The 16,953-nt window shown below is 41.5% G+C and overlaps 1 protein-coding gene across 1 annotated transcript in view; it reads right to left on the reverse strand.

Annotated features, from left to right (window-relative positions):
• Positions 1–16,953, reverse strand: part of MAP3K12 (mitogen-activated protein kinase kinase kinase 12) — a 40,479-nt gene that overhangs the window by 22,424 nt on the left and 1,102 nt on the right. Inside the window, exons 2-3 of the mRNA XM_069972192.1 lie at positions 1,911–2,387; positions 725–911 (exon numbers count right to left, since the gene is read on the reverse strand). Coding sequence (XP_069828293.1) covers positions 725–911; positions 1,911–2,325 — 602 coding nt within the window. The 5' untranslated portion in view covers positions 2,326–2,387. The remainder of the gene's footprint in view (positions 1–724; positions 912–1,910; positions 2,388–16,953) is intronic.

The raw sequence follows: 16,953 nt of genomic DNA on the forward strand, positions 1-16,953 counted from the left end.
CACCATTCTATAGGTGGCCTTATTACATGGGCCAATAAATCATTTTTTAAATGTTCTTCTCAGCTCTGGCCTTTTTAATATTTTCCCTGCACTTACTACTGCATCAAGGCTTCACTTCCTGGGTAACATGGTGACGTCACGACCCAACTCCCAGAGCTGTGCGGGCTGTGGCTGCTGGAGAGGATGATGGCAAGGGGACACTGAGGGACACAGGGCACTGAAGGGACACTGAACATCCCTCTGCCATCATCCTCTCCAGCATCCACAGCCAGCACAGCTCTAGGAGTCAGGTCGTGACATCACCATTTTATCCAGGAAGTGAAGCCTTGATGCAGTAGTAAGTGCAGGGGAAAAGCACTTTATGTGCATTTCCCGTAATGAGTGTATATAGGTGATTTGTATAACTTTTGGGGGGGGCAATAAAATACTTTAATAAAAATTTTTGCCAGACTTCTTTAAATCGTGACTTGTTAGGTAGACAATTAAAGTATATATAAAATTAACACAATAGGCAAAGTAAATTGGTTGTACTCTTTATACCTTTCTTATGTAACATATCATTTATTAGCTATCTTTAACATGTTTATGCTACAAAATGGAAAAATTTATAATGGAGTAATACACACTACCATTCTAACCCCATTCATGAAAAAAAGTCACTTTCTAGTGCTTACTCATTTCTCTCATGTTAGCCTCTTTCATATAGGGCTATAATGATACTTACTTAAAGGTGATGATGTTTGGGTGCTTCAGTTTTCGGAGGTGTTTGATATCTGTCTCTTTAATGTCTCTAACTTTCTTCACAGCAACTTCGTCCCCATGAAACTTTCCCAGGAAGACAGCACCTTGAGCTCCACTGCCAACCCACTGCAGATCCTGGATCTCCTCAAAGGGGACTTCCCAGGAATCTTCTGAACAAAAAACACAAGTGTATAAATGCATAGTGAAAAAGCTAAAATTTTTTAAACCTCAGAATCCAGTTATCTTTTCTACTATTGTACAGCGGAATATTTAGGCAAAGGCTAAAAAAAAGAGAAAGAAAAAAGATTGTGTCGGATTATAAGAAGTTTTAAAACAGTGCTATGGCTGCCCACAGGTTGCTTGTGGTATTGCACCTCTGTCCCAGTTCATTTAACATAGTTGTACTTGAATACTAGACAGAAACCAGACAGGTAGAGCACTGTTTCAGAGGGAAGCAGCAATCCTTTTATAAGGATCTTTGGCTGGTCTCCCTGAGATAAGTGATCTGTTTGCCATATTGGTCCACTAGGCATTGCCCCCACCTAGCCAGAATCCTGCTCCACACTGATGAGGGGCAACACTCCGAAACAGCTCTCTGTGGATGGATACCTGGCTTTGGTATTTCTCTGTTCATATTATTAGACTCATAATTGAGTTGGATACTGACTGAAGGAGTCACTTAATAAAAGGCAGAGGGAGCTTGAAAATAATAAACAAAATATACTTACTAGTCTCTGTGCCTCCATTGCACTGCTCATGTTTCCCGCTGACAACAGCCGGATGTCATTTTCAGCTGGAATCCGGGTACATCACGTACCTGGCTCTTCCAGCTGCAATGTCACGGCCCCGAGTCCCACCGCAGTAACTGATTGGCTTGAGCGGTACTCAGCTGGGTATGTGATGTTACAGCTGTAAGAGCTGCAGGACACCAGTGGCTATTAGCTGGACCTGGGAGCGATGCTACAGGGCACAAGGACTGGTTAGTTTGTATATTATTTTCCCGCACCCCCTACCTCCCTTTCTTTTTTGAATTTTGCAGGACTTCTCCTTTAAGTTAAAAAAAAGTCCAAACTGTACCATCTAGGGGTACAGCTAGCAACTATGTCTACACTTTTACATAGCATTTCTACAAATTCTATCATGCGCTGACACTGTATATTGTTTCCTACCTTCATGTTGCTTGTGTTCAGTTGAATACGTTTTACCAATCATAGCCCAGACGGGCCTCAGACAGCCAAAAAGTCCACCCAAGAACCCAACCCCAGCCTGACATTGCATGCGGCTGTCTCCAAGTGCACGACATGGTCTATCGTCTCCAGGACCACCTGCTGCACCCCCACCACCTCTGTCTTCAGGTTCTTGTGGATCCTGGGGTACACTGTGCGTAAGTGGAGATGAGGAATCATCATGTGGAAGTGTGACTTCTGTTCGCACCATATCACGCAATACACATTGTGTGGGGGTCAGTTCTTGTTCTGGGGTGCAGCCAGGTGGTGTGTCAGTGTCCAGACGTCTTATTGGTCCATCTGAGAGAAGACTGGCAAAGGAGGGTGAGGGAGTGCGGGTGTCGTGTAGACATGCCATGATAGTTCATAGGAAAAATAAGAAACTTAGATACGGAAACTGTGCAGTTCTTGGCGTTAATCCTGCAAAGAAAAACATAAATGTTGTATTAATGGACAATGCTGTGTTAAAGAATACAAGGGCCCACAAATATATCCATGTTCTAGATCAGGGATGGGGAACCTTCGGCCCTCCAGCTGTTGCAAAACTACAATTCCCATCATGCCTGGACAGCCAAAGCTTCGCTTTGGCTGTCCAGGCATGATGGGAATTGTAGTTTTGCAACAGCTGAAGGGCCGAAGGTTCCCCATCCCTGATCTAGATAGAAAGACATACATATAAATAAATAACAAAGTGTATTTTTTTCAGACAGAAACTATACAATCTAATATAGAAAAAAACTATGCAGTACTGTTTATATCTTAGCAATGCAAAAGTCTTGAATCTTATCAGTAATCTAAGTGTATAATGCAATCTTTAGGGACTCACAACAAAAGCTAATGCCACGCACTGGCATAAGCCTCAGACTGCCCAGACAAGCACTAGAGTATTATTTACCTCATAAAACTAATGCCTGTAATTCTAAGAACAGTAATGCATTCTTAGTGCTATTAAGCTTACGTTAAAACTGCATAAGAAAAATATACTGTAAATGATGGGTTCAGTGAGGACACGGTCCCGGGAAATGTGGGGAAATGTGCTGTCCAGGGGGTTAAATCAGAATGAGTAGACATGATATAAGACATATTGTACGCTTAGGATGAGTGCACATGGCCCTTGTACAGCAGCATGGAGACCCTATGGCTGCATGTTATGGATCACTAGCTTCTAGGAGAGTGTCACAATATGTCAAGTGTGGAACATATCACTGTATGCCCTTGTATAAAATAGGAGGCATAGAGTGTAGGCCGTAGGGGTAACATATTACAAATGTATTTGAGCAATAAGCAATTACATTTCTGATATAATTGTAACTTCCAGTTAAGTAGAATTCAGTATCCATAGTCAAACGTAATATTTGCAGCTTATAAAAAAAGAATAGTCCCAATAAATCTACAGATATTGGTAAATTATTCTGGAGGATGTGTGACATAGAGAGATAGAAAAATAGTAGATAGTCATCAGAACAAGACCATCTAGACCATTTAGTCCGCCCTATTTCCCTAATATTGTTATCTTAGGATAGATTATATGTTCATCCCAGGCAGCTTTGCATTCAGTTATTGTAGATTTACCTATCACATCTGCTGGAAGTTTGTTCGAGGTATCTACTATTCTTTCAGTAAAGTAATAAAGTCTGGTGTTGCTGCTTCTAAACTTCCCCCAATAAACCTCAGATTGTGCACTCTTGTTCTTATGTTCAGTTTCTTATAAAGCAGAAATCATGGAAGCAGGTATCTTTTTGGACTTCCTGCCAGTACTTCCATTGAAGAACATTACAGTCAGCCTCTTGCTAACCCCAAATGACTGGGGGCAGGGAACAGAATAGATTGGATTCACAGTAGATTATATAGATAAGATAGACTTTCTACTAATAGTATAAGGCACTAGATTTATTCTATGTGAACCACAAAGCCCAGTGAAGTAAAGTGTTCACCACTCTACATGGTACCAAAATCCTCATTAATAGGTTGGGGGGAAAAACACAGACTACTGGTTGTGTGTGGTAGTGGACCTCAGCCGCATTCACTTTAGTGGAGGGGAGCTGCAATACAGCCAACGTATTAACGGGTATGAACTAACCTATAGGCAGCCAGGTTTTTCTTAAACTAGGAAAAAATATTCTAAGGATGCAGCAACCCCAGCAAATAACTGGTTGTACCTGAGGAACTAGCAGCCAGCCAGGCATTTTCTCTGCAGTGGCTGCTATAGGGAAAATTTAGTATTGTAATAGAAGGACAAACAGAGACCGGTCTGATCTCTTCGGGTCTGGCACATGGTAGGGGGGGATCCTCTTATAGGACATATGGACAGGGGGTATCTTCATAAGACATCCCCTTTAAGGCACAATAGAGCAGAAATTTGGTGTGGATGAATAAGCGTCCACATCATGATGGTGATACTTTTTATTTGGTGTATTGATGCAGTCTGGTTACTCCTAATATACAGTGAATTGCTCTATTTGCAAAGAACTGTAAAGTATACCTATACTGAACTTCTTTTTGCATTTAACTGTGTGTGTGTGTGTGTGTGTATATATATATATATATATATATATATATATATATATATATATATATATATATAATATTTACACTTGTAGATTTCCCCTGTTGTTCCCCCCTACAGGGAAGCAATTACTGCCTGGAGTGGGCACCTTTCACGAAGCAAAGCTCTGCCTGTCTGACAGGTGGCGTTCCAGTGAGCGCATCCCTTCACTGCTAGGGAATTGCTGAATGGATCTAACACCTAAAGTATTATCAGCCAAGCAGACTCAGCCACTGATTGGCTTTTTAATACATAGGTTGCTTTCATGCTCTATAGATTCCTGGAAGACTATTGTATTCCAACTAGCCCTTGATCTAGACCCTGATAACCTTCACTTTACATACGCATATCTTGTATACTCAGTACGACTAAATAAGACTACAGCTTCACATAATAGGCAAACTCTACCTGGAACTAAAATCCACACCACCTCAATGCAATTTCTGTGTAAGCCCTTGTTCTTTAAGAGCTAAATATCTGATGTAGATTAAAAATACAAAAAACAGGAAATATCTCATTTATTTAGTATTTGTGTATTTTTAACTATGACCTGGAATTGGAGCATTATGATCCATCCCCATCCAGCAATGTGTGAACCTACATCTGCAGTGGTTACACAAGACCAAGTCGGCTCTCCATGGTGCTGAAAGCAGCGCTGCTTCACCCAAGGACTGGGGTCTAGACTAATGCTTAGCTGTATACTAAACAACATATACTAAAGCCATCAGGGATTCTTAGACACACAGCAGGACAGTGCGCATTCAACTATGTGTTAAGTGCAAATTTAGCTAAATGAGACCTAAATGGTATGAGAATGCCCTGGAGCTCTGCTATATGCAAAAAGTACAATACATGGAAAAACCTAGCAATCTGTGTATGCAGCGAGTGGGAATACAAGACCAAGTGCTGCTAATATCCCCATTACCTCATTCAGAGACCCTGAACACATGCTACACGCGTAGCACTAAGAACATAGCATACTAGAGCCTTTGTCATATATGTAATGCCAATATTAGCAAATCTAGGCTTGGCGATGGAGACTTGCTAAATGCATCTATATTTTATAGTTGACAGCTGCATTGGACATCCAGGAAGCCAGTGCTGTGCTGCTCTCCATGGTTCTGAAATTGTCACCATTTCAATGAGAGTCATCAAAGCGAACATATACTTGTGCAATGGTATCTTAAATACAAAAAAGATTCTGCATACACAACATTCCCTCAATAGCATTTAAAGATAGATTGCTGGGGTCACTGCATTTCTTTGCAAATATGTGTCAGTGACCCAGTGCAAATCCAGTGGCTTCCTCTCCAGGAAAACATCCACACAATGGCTGGAGTAGAGTAATGTTCACACATCAAGCCAAGCACCTGCTACCTCCTGCTCACTGTGATCCATTCACACATGCCTGCCATCTGCACAACCCCAGGCAGCTGCACAAAGAGGGCCGAGTGTGGCCAACACAATCACTGCCTGGGCACACTGGCCACCATGGGCACACTTGTTATTTGCTACTACATCAGAGCTAAAACCACTTGCTGTCATTCTGGAATTAAATCTAAATAAAGGCTTCATCTCTGGAAAAGAACCGAGGTTGGACTGGATTTTTACCTGGAGGTGGTAAAGAAGATCCAACGTAGATATTGTACACATAATACACAACAGGAGATGGAATGGAACTGCACACAAACAATAGCCAGAGGGTTATAGGATGCTAGTTACATCACCAGGATATGGCTGAATAGTCCTACATTCAATACACCTAAGGATATAGTGGTGAGCTATTTCCTAGTCTGTTCTTCTGTTTTCTTTATCAGCAGAGATTATATAGAAGAGTTATATATATTGGTACTGATGACATCACTGTAATGTTGCAGATGAAATATAATGATGCATGCACAAGTGAAATCTGTATACTCTCAAGCAATATGAACCAATTGCTAGGCTGAAGACCGTATATATTTATAGGGATCAACCTCCAAGATAAACATTGCGTTCGACATTGTATACAATCTCAGGATAGCTTCTGTTGCCTATGCAAATGTATATGCAATGTGTAGCCCACAAATTACACACGTGTATGTCAGTGCTTCTGTTTGCCATGCTCATTGTACACAAACCCATTGTATAGCACAATGAGTATTCACTGCTTGGTCACCATATAATTTTGCAGGAATATTGTCCATGTGTTTTGCTTATAAATTGAAACTTGCAGTGCACAAAAATCCATTATCCAGTGATCAGTATGTATATATGCACACTATATGTATGTATATATAGTACACTATATGGGCACCTATGCATTTTTATTGACAATTGTATAAACAACAATATCTACATCACATCATCACAAGCTTTCCCTCCACCACAGACATGCATTTCGTTGCAGAAGATGCATATGAGATAAAGCACACGTGTATAGAGCATGCCTTCTAGGTTATTGTTTATAAACATACACAGCTCCTGATGCACAGACAATTCCCTATGCAAGCTACACCACAAATTGTCAGCTCAGGCAGCCTATAAATGTATGATGCAATGACACAACAACATCTTACCCCATAATATGCATGCAAAGGCTCCATCACATACTGCATTACCACTGACATCATAGTTTTGCCACAATCCTGAGCTGATCAAACAGCAGTACCTGACAATCCAGTAGTGTGCACACAGGATCCTTCCCAGTCAGAGCCTCATATCCCTAGTGCAGAGATTGCTTCACCCCTCTGCATGGACACACACATTGCCCACCCCAAACTGGAGATGTAATCCATTTCCCAGCCACCTCTGGTGCCAAACAATCAAATCCTCTGTGATGTATTTTGCCTCCACTTATGATAGAGACTTCACTCCTGTATGGTCCATAGATGAGATGTCCTGCCTATCCCTACCTTAATGTAACCTTCTTGAATACAATCTCCCTTACCAGCTTCCATTAAAGATCTTCTGTGCTGGTCACTTATTATATAGTGCAGATTGCCTGAATGTATAGTGTAGTATATAGTCAGTATAGTGCTATGCCCCTGCAGGCTGCTCTGGGCATTCTGCTATATTATTTCTAATGCATACATTGACCACCTGGATACATCTTAGCCAACATAACATGTGTTATATAATATTGTACACTTGCATAACCTCTTTCATGTAAACAAGCATAAGCCTCAAAGCATATGTATTTTATATACAACCTACTATTCCCTGTGCTGTGTTTGCAGAACCTCAGTGCCTATTTGTATAAGCAGTGTAAAGCAGCATGCTCAGTGCCCCCCCTGTCCTTAGATGCCCTGCACTATTACCCCTGCTATTAGTCTGTGCCATGTGCCCAGCTTAGCCATGCTATCACATGTGATGCATTCAGTCTCTACTGTACCTGTTCCTTCTCTGTGCTGTCTTTCCTGTATGCTCTTCACTCCCCTCCTCCTCCTTCTTGTTTTTCCTTACTACCTCCCTCTTTATTATTTGATCAGTGGTCCCCCCTCTGTTATTCCTAGCAGCCAATCAGCAGCTTAGCCAGGAAGGAAGTGGCACAGGGCAGGGAGGCTGCCATCAGGATGGCACATCTCTGCTGAAGGTGAAGGAAAGAGGCAGCTGTGTCTGCACCCTTCTGACATCACCATCTTACAGGACCGCTGTGCAAGAGGAGGAACCTGGGAGGGGGAGATGGAAGGTGGAAGTGGAGAGAGGAGGAGGAGAAAGGAAGCTGGATCCATACACAGCAGAGCTGGGCTTGGAGGGAGGGAGGGAGAGGGTTGAGCCTAGCCCACACTACACACAGGTCTCATCACTTACTGCTAAAGGAGAGGGGGGATTTAAAGCCTCCCAACCATACACAGGGTCAGAGTGGGTCGCTGCAGGATCACTGTGCGGAGGATCTACATCTTCATTCATTTACTAAGAAACCAACATGTATGGCATGATATACTTGGTGAAATAAAGGTTAGGGACTAAGAATCTCTAAAAAGGTAACGTCACACACATTTGTTTGACTATCCAGTTCATCCAAATGGGTTATGCTGCGTTTACACGGAGCGATAATTCGCCCGATCGTACAATTAACGATTTCGAATTAACGATTTTTTTTATAACGATCAGCGTTTAGAGGGAACGATATATCGTATGGAAAAATTGTTTTGCGATCGCTTAAGCCTATCTAGCCACATAGGTTAAATCGGTGAACGAATGTTTACACGGAACGATCTGCGAATTTTTGGCGAACGACCAACGACGATTTGAGAACATTTCTCGCTCGTCGCTTGATTGTTCGCTGCGTTTACACGTACGATTATCGTTCGAATTCGATCGTTATCGTGCAAATTCGCACAATAATTGTTCTGTGTAAACGCAGCATAACCAAATTCCATGTATATTCTGCAGAAAAATACCAATTCTATTTCCAGTTTGGGGAAATGACTGCCATGGAGTAAAGGCTGTATTAAAGGGCAAGTTTACCGAGCCTATTACACAGCTCGATAATCGCGCAGGAATTGTTAGTGATGTCCGTGCAGCCTTTGCTTTAATCAGCAGTCAGCTGCATATCACCTAGTGCGCAGAGAGATTTGACGATTTTTACACATAGAAAGAACATATTGCTTGACTGTTGGCTTGTCACAGTCTATATCACAAGGGGAGATATCTGTATGATTCAGTCCGTGTAATAGGGTCTTAACACTTCCCCCCTCTTGAAGGTTCTAAGACAACAGTAGGACAGAAGTGATGTGCCTAGAAGCAAGGAAAGGTAATACCTTTCCTGTCCAAGGGTAAGCCGTTTAAAGGGAACCTATCATGTTGCATATGGAAAATATAGGAAATACAGTCAATAATTGACCGTCTTTCTTATATGACTCTGGATAAAGTGATATCCATTAGTCCAGTGTGTGTGTGTTTGTGTGTGATCTTATTGGTGATTGATATATTTCTCTGCATACAATCCACTGGACTAGAATCATAAGAGTGCAGGCATTATATCATATATCATATAGTCATATATCACCTGCATCAGCTCTGTAACATACTACCCACATATTAAACAGCATGTACAATGTGGCCGGTTCCCTTTCATCTTTAAGGAACTTTTGGTATGTTTTAAACACATTTTTGATCATTGCATCTAGGATTCCTCAGTATGCCCACAGAGTTATTTCCTATTGCTTATTCTGTAGCACTGTGCAGAGATTTTGCAGCAATTCTCATCAGGTTCTGTCCTTAGTGCAGCTCACAGCCTGATTTTACTCTTTATGATATATGCAGGACCATGTGACTAGTAAAAGATTTTCATCAAAATCAGAATTTGGCCACGACCATACAGTGTCTTTTATCGGCCGTTTGACTTTTTTTGGATGTCCGTCATCTCGCACCCAAATAACGGCCGTTACTTCAAAACAAAGGGCGTAATTCCATAAATAACGGCCATTGTTTCGAATTAACAACCATTATTTGGGCCGTCAAAAAAAGTAATTGTGTGGTCATGGCCTATCTGTGATTTTTATATGACTGCTTGTGACTTTTTTTTCATGTCCCCATCTGACCCATGTCCCCCTTTCAGTATCCCTTGAAGCTGTGGCGTGCAGATTCTAGGCATGCCCTGCCACTGTAATGGTTAGCGTGCTCACTACAGGGTGAACGGGCTGAACATAAGAAACAGAATAGAGCAGCAGGACATGTTTGTACCCACAGTCTATGAATAGCTGGGGCGTGAGGGGTGGGGGCTGTATATAGCAGGGGGCAGTATTGCTGTGGTTGGGTGGAGGGCTGTAAATAACTGGGGGCATTATTACTGTGGATGAGGGGCTATACACAATAGGGGACACTATTACTATGGGTGGGGGTATACAGCAGGGGGCATTGTTACTATGTGTGGGGGTGCACAGCAGTAAGCATTATTACTGGGGTGGGGGTGCATAGCGGGGGCATTATTACTATGGGGCACAACATGGGGAATTATTACTATGTGGTGGTGCACAGCAGAAGCATTATTAGTATGTGGGGTGTACAATAGGAGGCATTATTACTATGTTGGTGGGGATACAATAGGGGGCATTAATACTATATAGGGGTGCCCTGAGGTGGAAAAGGTTGGGAAACACTCCTGCCTCACCGCTGTCAGAACAGAGTTAAGTATATTGGTCTGGCCTTCGAAAACTATTTCAATTTGTCATGTGGCCCCATGGGAGGATTAATTGCCCACCCCTCATATATATTACAGTTGAAGAAGCAGCCTGTGCCCACTAACAGTTTATAACTCCATTTTATATTTAGGTTAAAATTGCAATAAGTGTAGAAACACCATCATGGTACAGGTTAATCATAAGCATGAAGATAAGACCAGCCTGGTTCCTCAATGGCACATAAACCTTTGACTTCATTGCGGAGACCAGAAAGTGCTTATCTCAGGACTGAGAGTATATGGAGGGGCTTTTATAGATATGTTGTGCAAAAAGAGTTCACAATGTTGTGTGTAGCTGCAGTATATACTGTATCTATGTGCAGACATAAACAAGCATCACTTCAAAACAAGAAGGTGAAGTCAAACTATAAAGGACAAGCCAGAACATTATGGAGAAAAACTTCTGCAGCCCCAGCCTTAAGACTAGTAGCTAATGACATAAACCCATCGACCTCTACTTCCCTAGACATGAAAAAAAAAAAGCTAATCCATCATCTTGAAGGAAGCAAGTATATATGAATGACCTCTCCTGAACCATAGAAAATGCACATAGTTTCAAAATAAAGTTAACCATGTAGCTAACATCGCTTTGTCTTTCATCTCTCCCTTCATGGAAGTGGTGACCGATACATATGGTGTATTTTATTAGTCTAACACTAGGGTGGACAAGTTACTGTAGACTTCACGAGCCAGCTGGATAATCCAAAAGCAGTTTGATACGTCTGCCACAGAAAATCATTGTAAAAGAATATTCTGTATTGCCCAGTATATGGTTTTATGTGATGCAAGAAGCTGAATGTCTTGCAAAATAATGATCTGCATAATGTAGTATCTGGATCACAGTGCTTTAGCTGTATCTTTGCTTTTAGGTTTTTATAGAACAAAAGTAGCACCCTGTAGAGTATTAGTCACTATACACAGCACAATATGGCATATGTTTTTATAAAACTGCATTTCCTTGAGATACCTATTTATATTCTGAGGTCCAGATTCAAAGGTTATACACTAGGCACCTAAAAAGTGGTGTCCACCTTTTAGCACCATTTTAGGTCCAACAGTACGCCAGTCTTAAATTAGGCCCCACTACAAATTGCCCCTCCGCATTCACTAAGAGATGCATGTCTCTTCCTGCACCTGCCTTACTGCGGTCGCAGAAATCTACACCTGCTCCTGAGTAGTGAAGATTTCTGCTATGATTTCTGCCTGCAAGCAGGTATAAATCATGGTGAATCAGGTGTTCCCACGCCTCTTTCCCACCTTGCCGTGCCCCCCTACCCGCCAATTGGGCAAGCAGGGAATACGGCTGGCGTGCATAAATCTGCACCTTCTCCCTGGCATATGCGGGAGTGCAAAAATAGTAATGTCCCCCTAAGTGTTGATTAAATTCTCACTAGCTTTAAAATACAGGCCTAGGATACAATGATAAAATGTTGTCTGTTGACCACCACTAGGGGGAGCTTAGAAGCTTACTGTATACTGTACTGTTTTATTATTGCATATTCTACATTAAAGCCAGAAGACAGCCACAATATAATACAGTACTTTATATCTATGCCTGGAAAATTGGAACTCTTTTTCGAATAAGCCTAAGCTGTGAACCATATAGAGCTATTATATATTAAAGAAATTATGTGACTTAATTTTGGAGTTCTTTACATGAAAATGTAATATGGTGTTCACTGGTGGACATCTTCCTTTCCAGGAGTCAGAGAGCAGTAATTTAATACTAGTAGCAATATGATAACTAGAAATTGTTGTTGGTTCTGATATCGAGTGACTTGATAATGATAACAACAGGTCATTATAAGAAGAGGAAATAATGAATGTGACATAGGTGGCAGCATGTTTGCTATTAAAGAACTATGTCTAAGAGGCCCATAGTTAATGCAGCCACATTCTGTCATGATAATTGTCAGGTTTTATATAGAGAACAAACCTTTACTACATAAATTCTTAGATTTTACTGCCATCTTACAGATCCATGCACCATAGTTTTGCACATCTAAACATATCTTATTCCATATTCAAACAGCAAAATGGCTTTAACATCAATGTGTTGCCATGGGTATTACAGACCCAAGGACACTCTGTGTGCTGCTATATGGTAATATGTAGGGAATAATAACAAGGTAATACATGGCAATTTCTCTTCTTTTGTCATGGACTTAAAAAAAAAATTATACTGTAGGTACACCGAGGTACAGTATGGGCAGGTGTATTACAGATCTGTGCAATAAAATTTGGCAGCTTACACAGAGCCGTCTTTCCCATTGGGCAGGGAAGGCAGCTGCCCAGGGACCCATGGCTCATAGGGGGCCCCTCTGCCTCTCTGAGCTGACTGTAAAACACTGACAGACCAAAAGTGATGAGTAATTCACTCCTCTGTCAATGTCATTTTCTCTTGTAAGAACAGGGCCATGGATCGCACCGCAGGGAGCTGTTTCCCTCCACCCCCCAAACACTTTTACCCTGCGACAAGAGGCCGGTGGACATTACAAAAAAATGTACATTTATTATTGTAAGTTATTGCATTGGCTAGGCGGGGTCCAGGGGAATGAGTAGGGTGGCTTCGGCTGTGGCTGGGAAGGTGGGAGGGGTCGTAACATTGGGGGGTGTGGTCAGGGGGAGGGGGCAGTTCACAGCTCTGCCCAGGGGCCCATATTGTTGCTAAGATGGCCCTGATCGTACATAAGGCCTTAGCCCTCCATCCTGAAAATACATACTAAATATTTTATGGGTGTGAGGTTAACTCTTCCTTTCCATGTAGCCAAGTTTTCCCTGTCTATTAAACAAAATTAAAATGTACATTGCAGCCTATAAGTATATTCTCTGCACACTGGTGAACTACAGCACTCAGCTCCCGGCTGCTCCAATGTCCCCTTACTAGAAGTGCTGTGATGACCCCACAATCATAGTGCATGTGACCCAGAGCCAATCACTGACCTTGACAGTGTCTTTTCTCATGAGAGATTTGTGACCACTAATGTTAGCGATTGGCCGCAGCGTCACATATACAATGTATCCCTGCAGCACTTCCAGTAGGGAACATCTGAATGGCAAAAAAATTTTTTTTTTCCACCCGGCCCCAGTCTATATGAATTTTGTTTTAAACCAAGGGAAAAGTCCTTAAATTTGAAGCTTCAGGACTTGTTTGCATTATAGCTACTCATAAGTAGTATGTTTAGGAGGCAGAGTGACCTAAGCAGTCTTTACAGTCTTTACAGTCTATAGGGGTGGGTCTCAAGCTGGCAGCAGGTGTTATGGAGACAGAACAGGATGCTCTATCTTCTAGTGCAGTGCTTCTCAAACTTTTTCTACTGGAGCCTCACCCAACAGACCAAGGCAATGCCTGGGCCTCACCACACTGACAAAGAGGGTGCCTAGGCCTCACCATCTGTGGTGAAACTCCATTTAAAAGCTAAAAATACTGCTAGGGCTACCTTTCACCTATCTCCCAAGCTCTAGATTATAATAAAGCAAGTAATAATGTTGTTAAAATGGAGATAGTTGCAAACAGCAAAAGGACTGTGCAGATCATAGTAACTTTTGTGCAAACTGGCTCCCCAGCCAGGCCTCACCAACAACTAGGGGGCGCCTCACTGGTGAGGCCCGCCTCACAGTTTGAGAAGCACTGTTCTAGTGCATAGTTATGAGTAGCAGGGAGTGCAACAACAGCTTAATACACCTATTTAGAAGTTGAATCGTACGTGAAAGTAATTTAGGAAAATGATTATTGTGCACAGGGTTGCACTATAATCAATTTTCATTTTAAATTACAGTCACACTTTAACAACTGTCCAATGAGCAATAAAGATCTCACATGACGTTAAAGCAAGATTTATTATGTCCATTCAATGTAACAAAATATTTATTTGTTTTCTATGCACTTTTCTATTTGGAGCTCTGCCCGTTGATTATTGTATATAAAGCCAACATAGTCTGCAGCTCTGTACAATGACAAAATCATTGGTTATGTAAAGTAAAAGATTTTTGATAAAGACAACGATAAGGTAAAACATACTGGTTTGCATCCCTGTAAAAGAAACATTTGGCTGGGTGCAAATATGCTAAAATATATTACGAAGAATCAGGGGCACTCATATACATAAGACTTGTACGCCCACCGTAAGTACTCATTATAAAAGAGAAATATTCTAATTAATAAGTAATGCAGCTAGGCCTACAGTTATTATTGTGCCAACATCACATCATTGCCCTTTCAATCCTACTGTTCTCTTTAAGCCAAGTATTTAGGTCTGTTCTAGTAGCCCTGCCAGGGTGCACCATCTGTATCTCCCATATTTATCCTCCTTTCCTGCACCAGTTTTGCACCTCTTGTTGATCACTAATAAGCATATTGTGTGACATTGGAGTTATGATTTCTATCTTCTAACAATTGCTGTATAATAAGCAAAGTGCAACATTGTATCTAAGCAACACATGAACTATGAAGACATCTTCTGGATGATGTATTATGTGATTGTATGTGAATAGATGTGAAAAATGAGTAATCTGGTAGTAATGAAATAAAGATACATGTTTGTTCAAGGAACCAAGAAAATAAGATCTTGTTCAAGAAGAGTCATGCAAGAGTCATAGATTCTAAAGAAGGCTTTGTAGGTCATAAAACTTTATTTATATTGATTTTTTTTACCCTGCAAATATGTCATTGACTAATTATGTGGCACCAGCACCATGCCAGGCATTTAACTGAAGCCACAGTTGGCACAGAATAGCTAAAACGGGACACCTGATGATTGTTTGTCACACGAATTTCCGATATGAGTCATGAAGATAGTGGGATTAGTATAATATAGAACAAATCACATGAATTCATAGATTTCTACAACCTTCTGCTAAAAGACGGGGGTGGTACTGTATTGGCCTAGTGCCATTAGACTGGTTGGTAATGTAACAGACTGGTGCTGATGGACAGGTGGTGGTAGTGTAATGGACTGGCACTAATGGGCAGGTGGTGGTGGTGGTCATGGAATAGGTCCATTAGACTAGTTGGTGGTGTAATGGACTGGTGATGGTAGTGTAATGGACTGGTGCCATTAGACTGGTGGTTAATGTAACAGACTGGCGCTGATGGACAAGTGGTGGTAGTGTAATGGACTGGTGCCATTAAACTGCTGGTGGTTGTGGTGTAATGGAAAGGTGATGGTAGTGTAATGGACTGGTGCCATTAGACCGGTGTTGGTAGTGTAATGGACTGGTACCATTAGACTGGTGGTGGTAGTGTAATGGACTGGTGATGGTAGTGTAATGGACTGGTACCATTAGACTGGTGGTGGTAGCGTAATGGACTGGTACCATTAGATTAGTGGTGGTAGTGTAATGGACTGGTACCATTAGACTGGTGGTGGTAGTGTAATGGACTGGTGGTGATAGTGTAATGGACTGGTACTAGAGATGAGCGAACTGGGTTCGTGTTCGAGTCGATCCGAACCCGAACGTTCGGTATTTGATTAGCTGGGGCTGCTGAACTTGGATAAAGCTCTAAGGTTGTCTGGAAAACATGGATACAGCCAATGACTATATCCATGTTTTCCACATAACCTTAGGGCTTTATCCAGGTTCAGCAGCCACCGCTAATCAAATGCCGAAAGTTCGGGTTCGGATCGACTCGAGCATGCTCGAGGTTCGCTCATTTCTAACTGGTACCATGAGACTGGTGGTAGTGTAATGGACTGATACCATTACACTGGTGATAGTAGTGTAACAAACTGGTGCCAATTAACTGGTGATGGTGGTGTAATGGTATGGAGAATGTTGTGTTGGTACACAGTAGGCTTCTTAATACTACTCAGTCTACTAGTCTCAGTCTACTAGTGTACTAGTCTACTAGTATTGAAGTTTTGTAAATGCAGCAGGATAATACTTCATATCTAGAAGAACACAACTTCTCACCCTGGTTTCAAAAACATGTTAAACAGTTCAATGTACTGACAGATCTGTTAGAACTGCAACTTAAAGTGTTCCCAGCACCTTGTAAGAAATATAAGTAGCTGGTTTTCATTCTTGCAGATTGATGTCTGTTCATTTATCAAACAAAACAGGGAGACAGACTACAAAACTACTAGGGAGACCATGGTGGGAGGGGGGCATACATATATCACCAACCTCAGTTTTATCAATATACAGTCATATCTTTTGCTTGCATCTAAAATGTTCTCATTTTACTGTTTGAAGTAAATCATAACTGAATCTTTAATGTCTATACAGACATATGATTAAATTGATCAGAATTATAGGGTTAAAAAAAGAATGAT

The sequence above is a fragment of the Dendropsophus ebraccatus genome, chromosome 5 (genome assembly GCF_027789765.1).
Source record: "Dendropsophus ebraccatus isolate aDenEbr1 chromosome 5, aDenEbr1.pat, whole genome shotgun sequence".
NCBI classification, from domain to species: domain Eukaryota; kingdom Metazoa; phylum Chordata; class Amphibia; order Anura; family Hylidae; genus Dendropsophus; species Dendropsophus ebraccatus.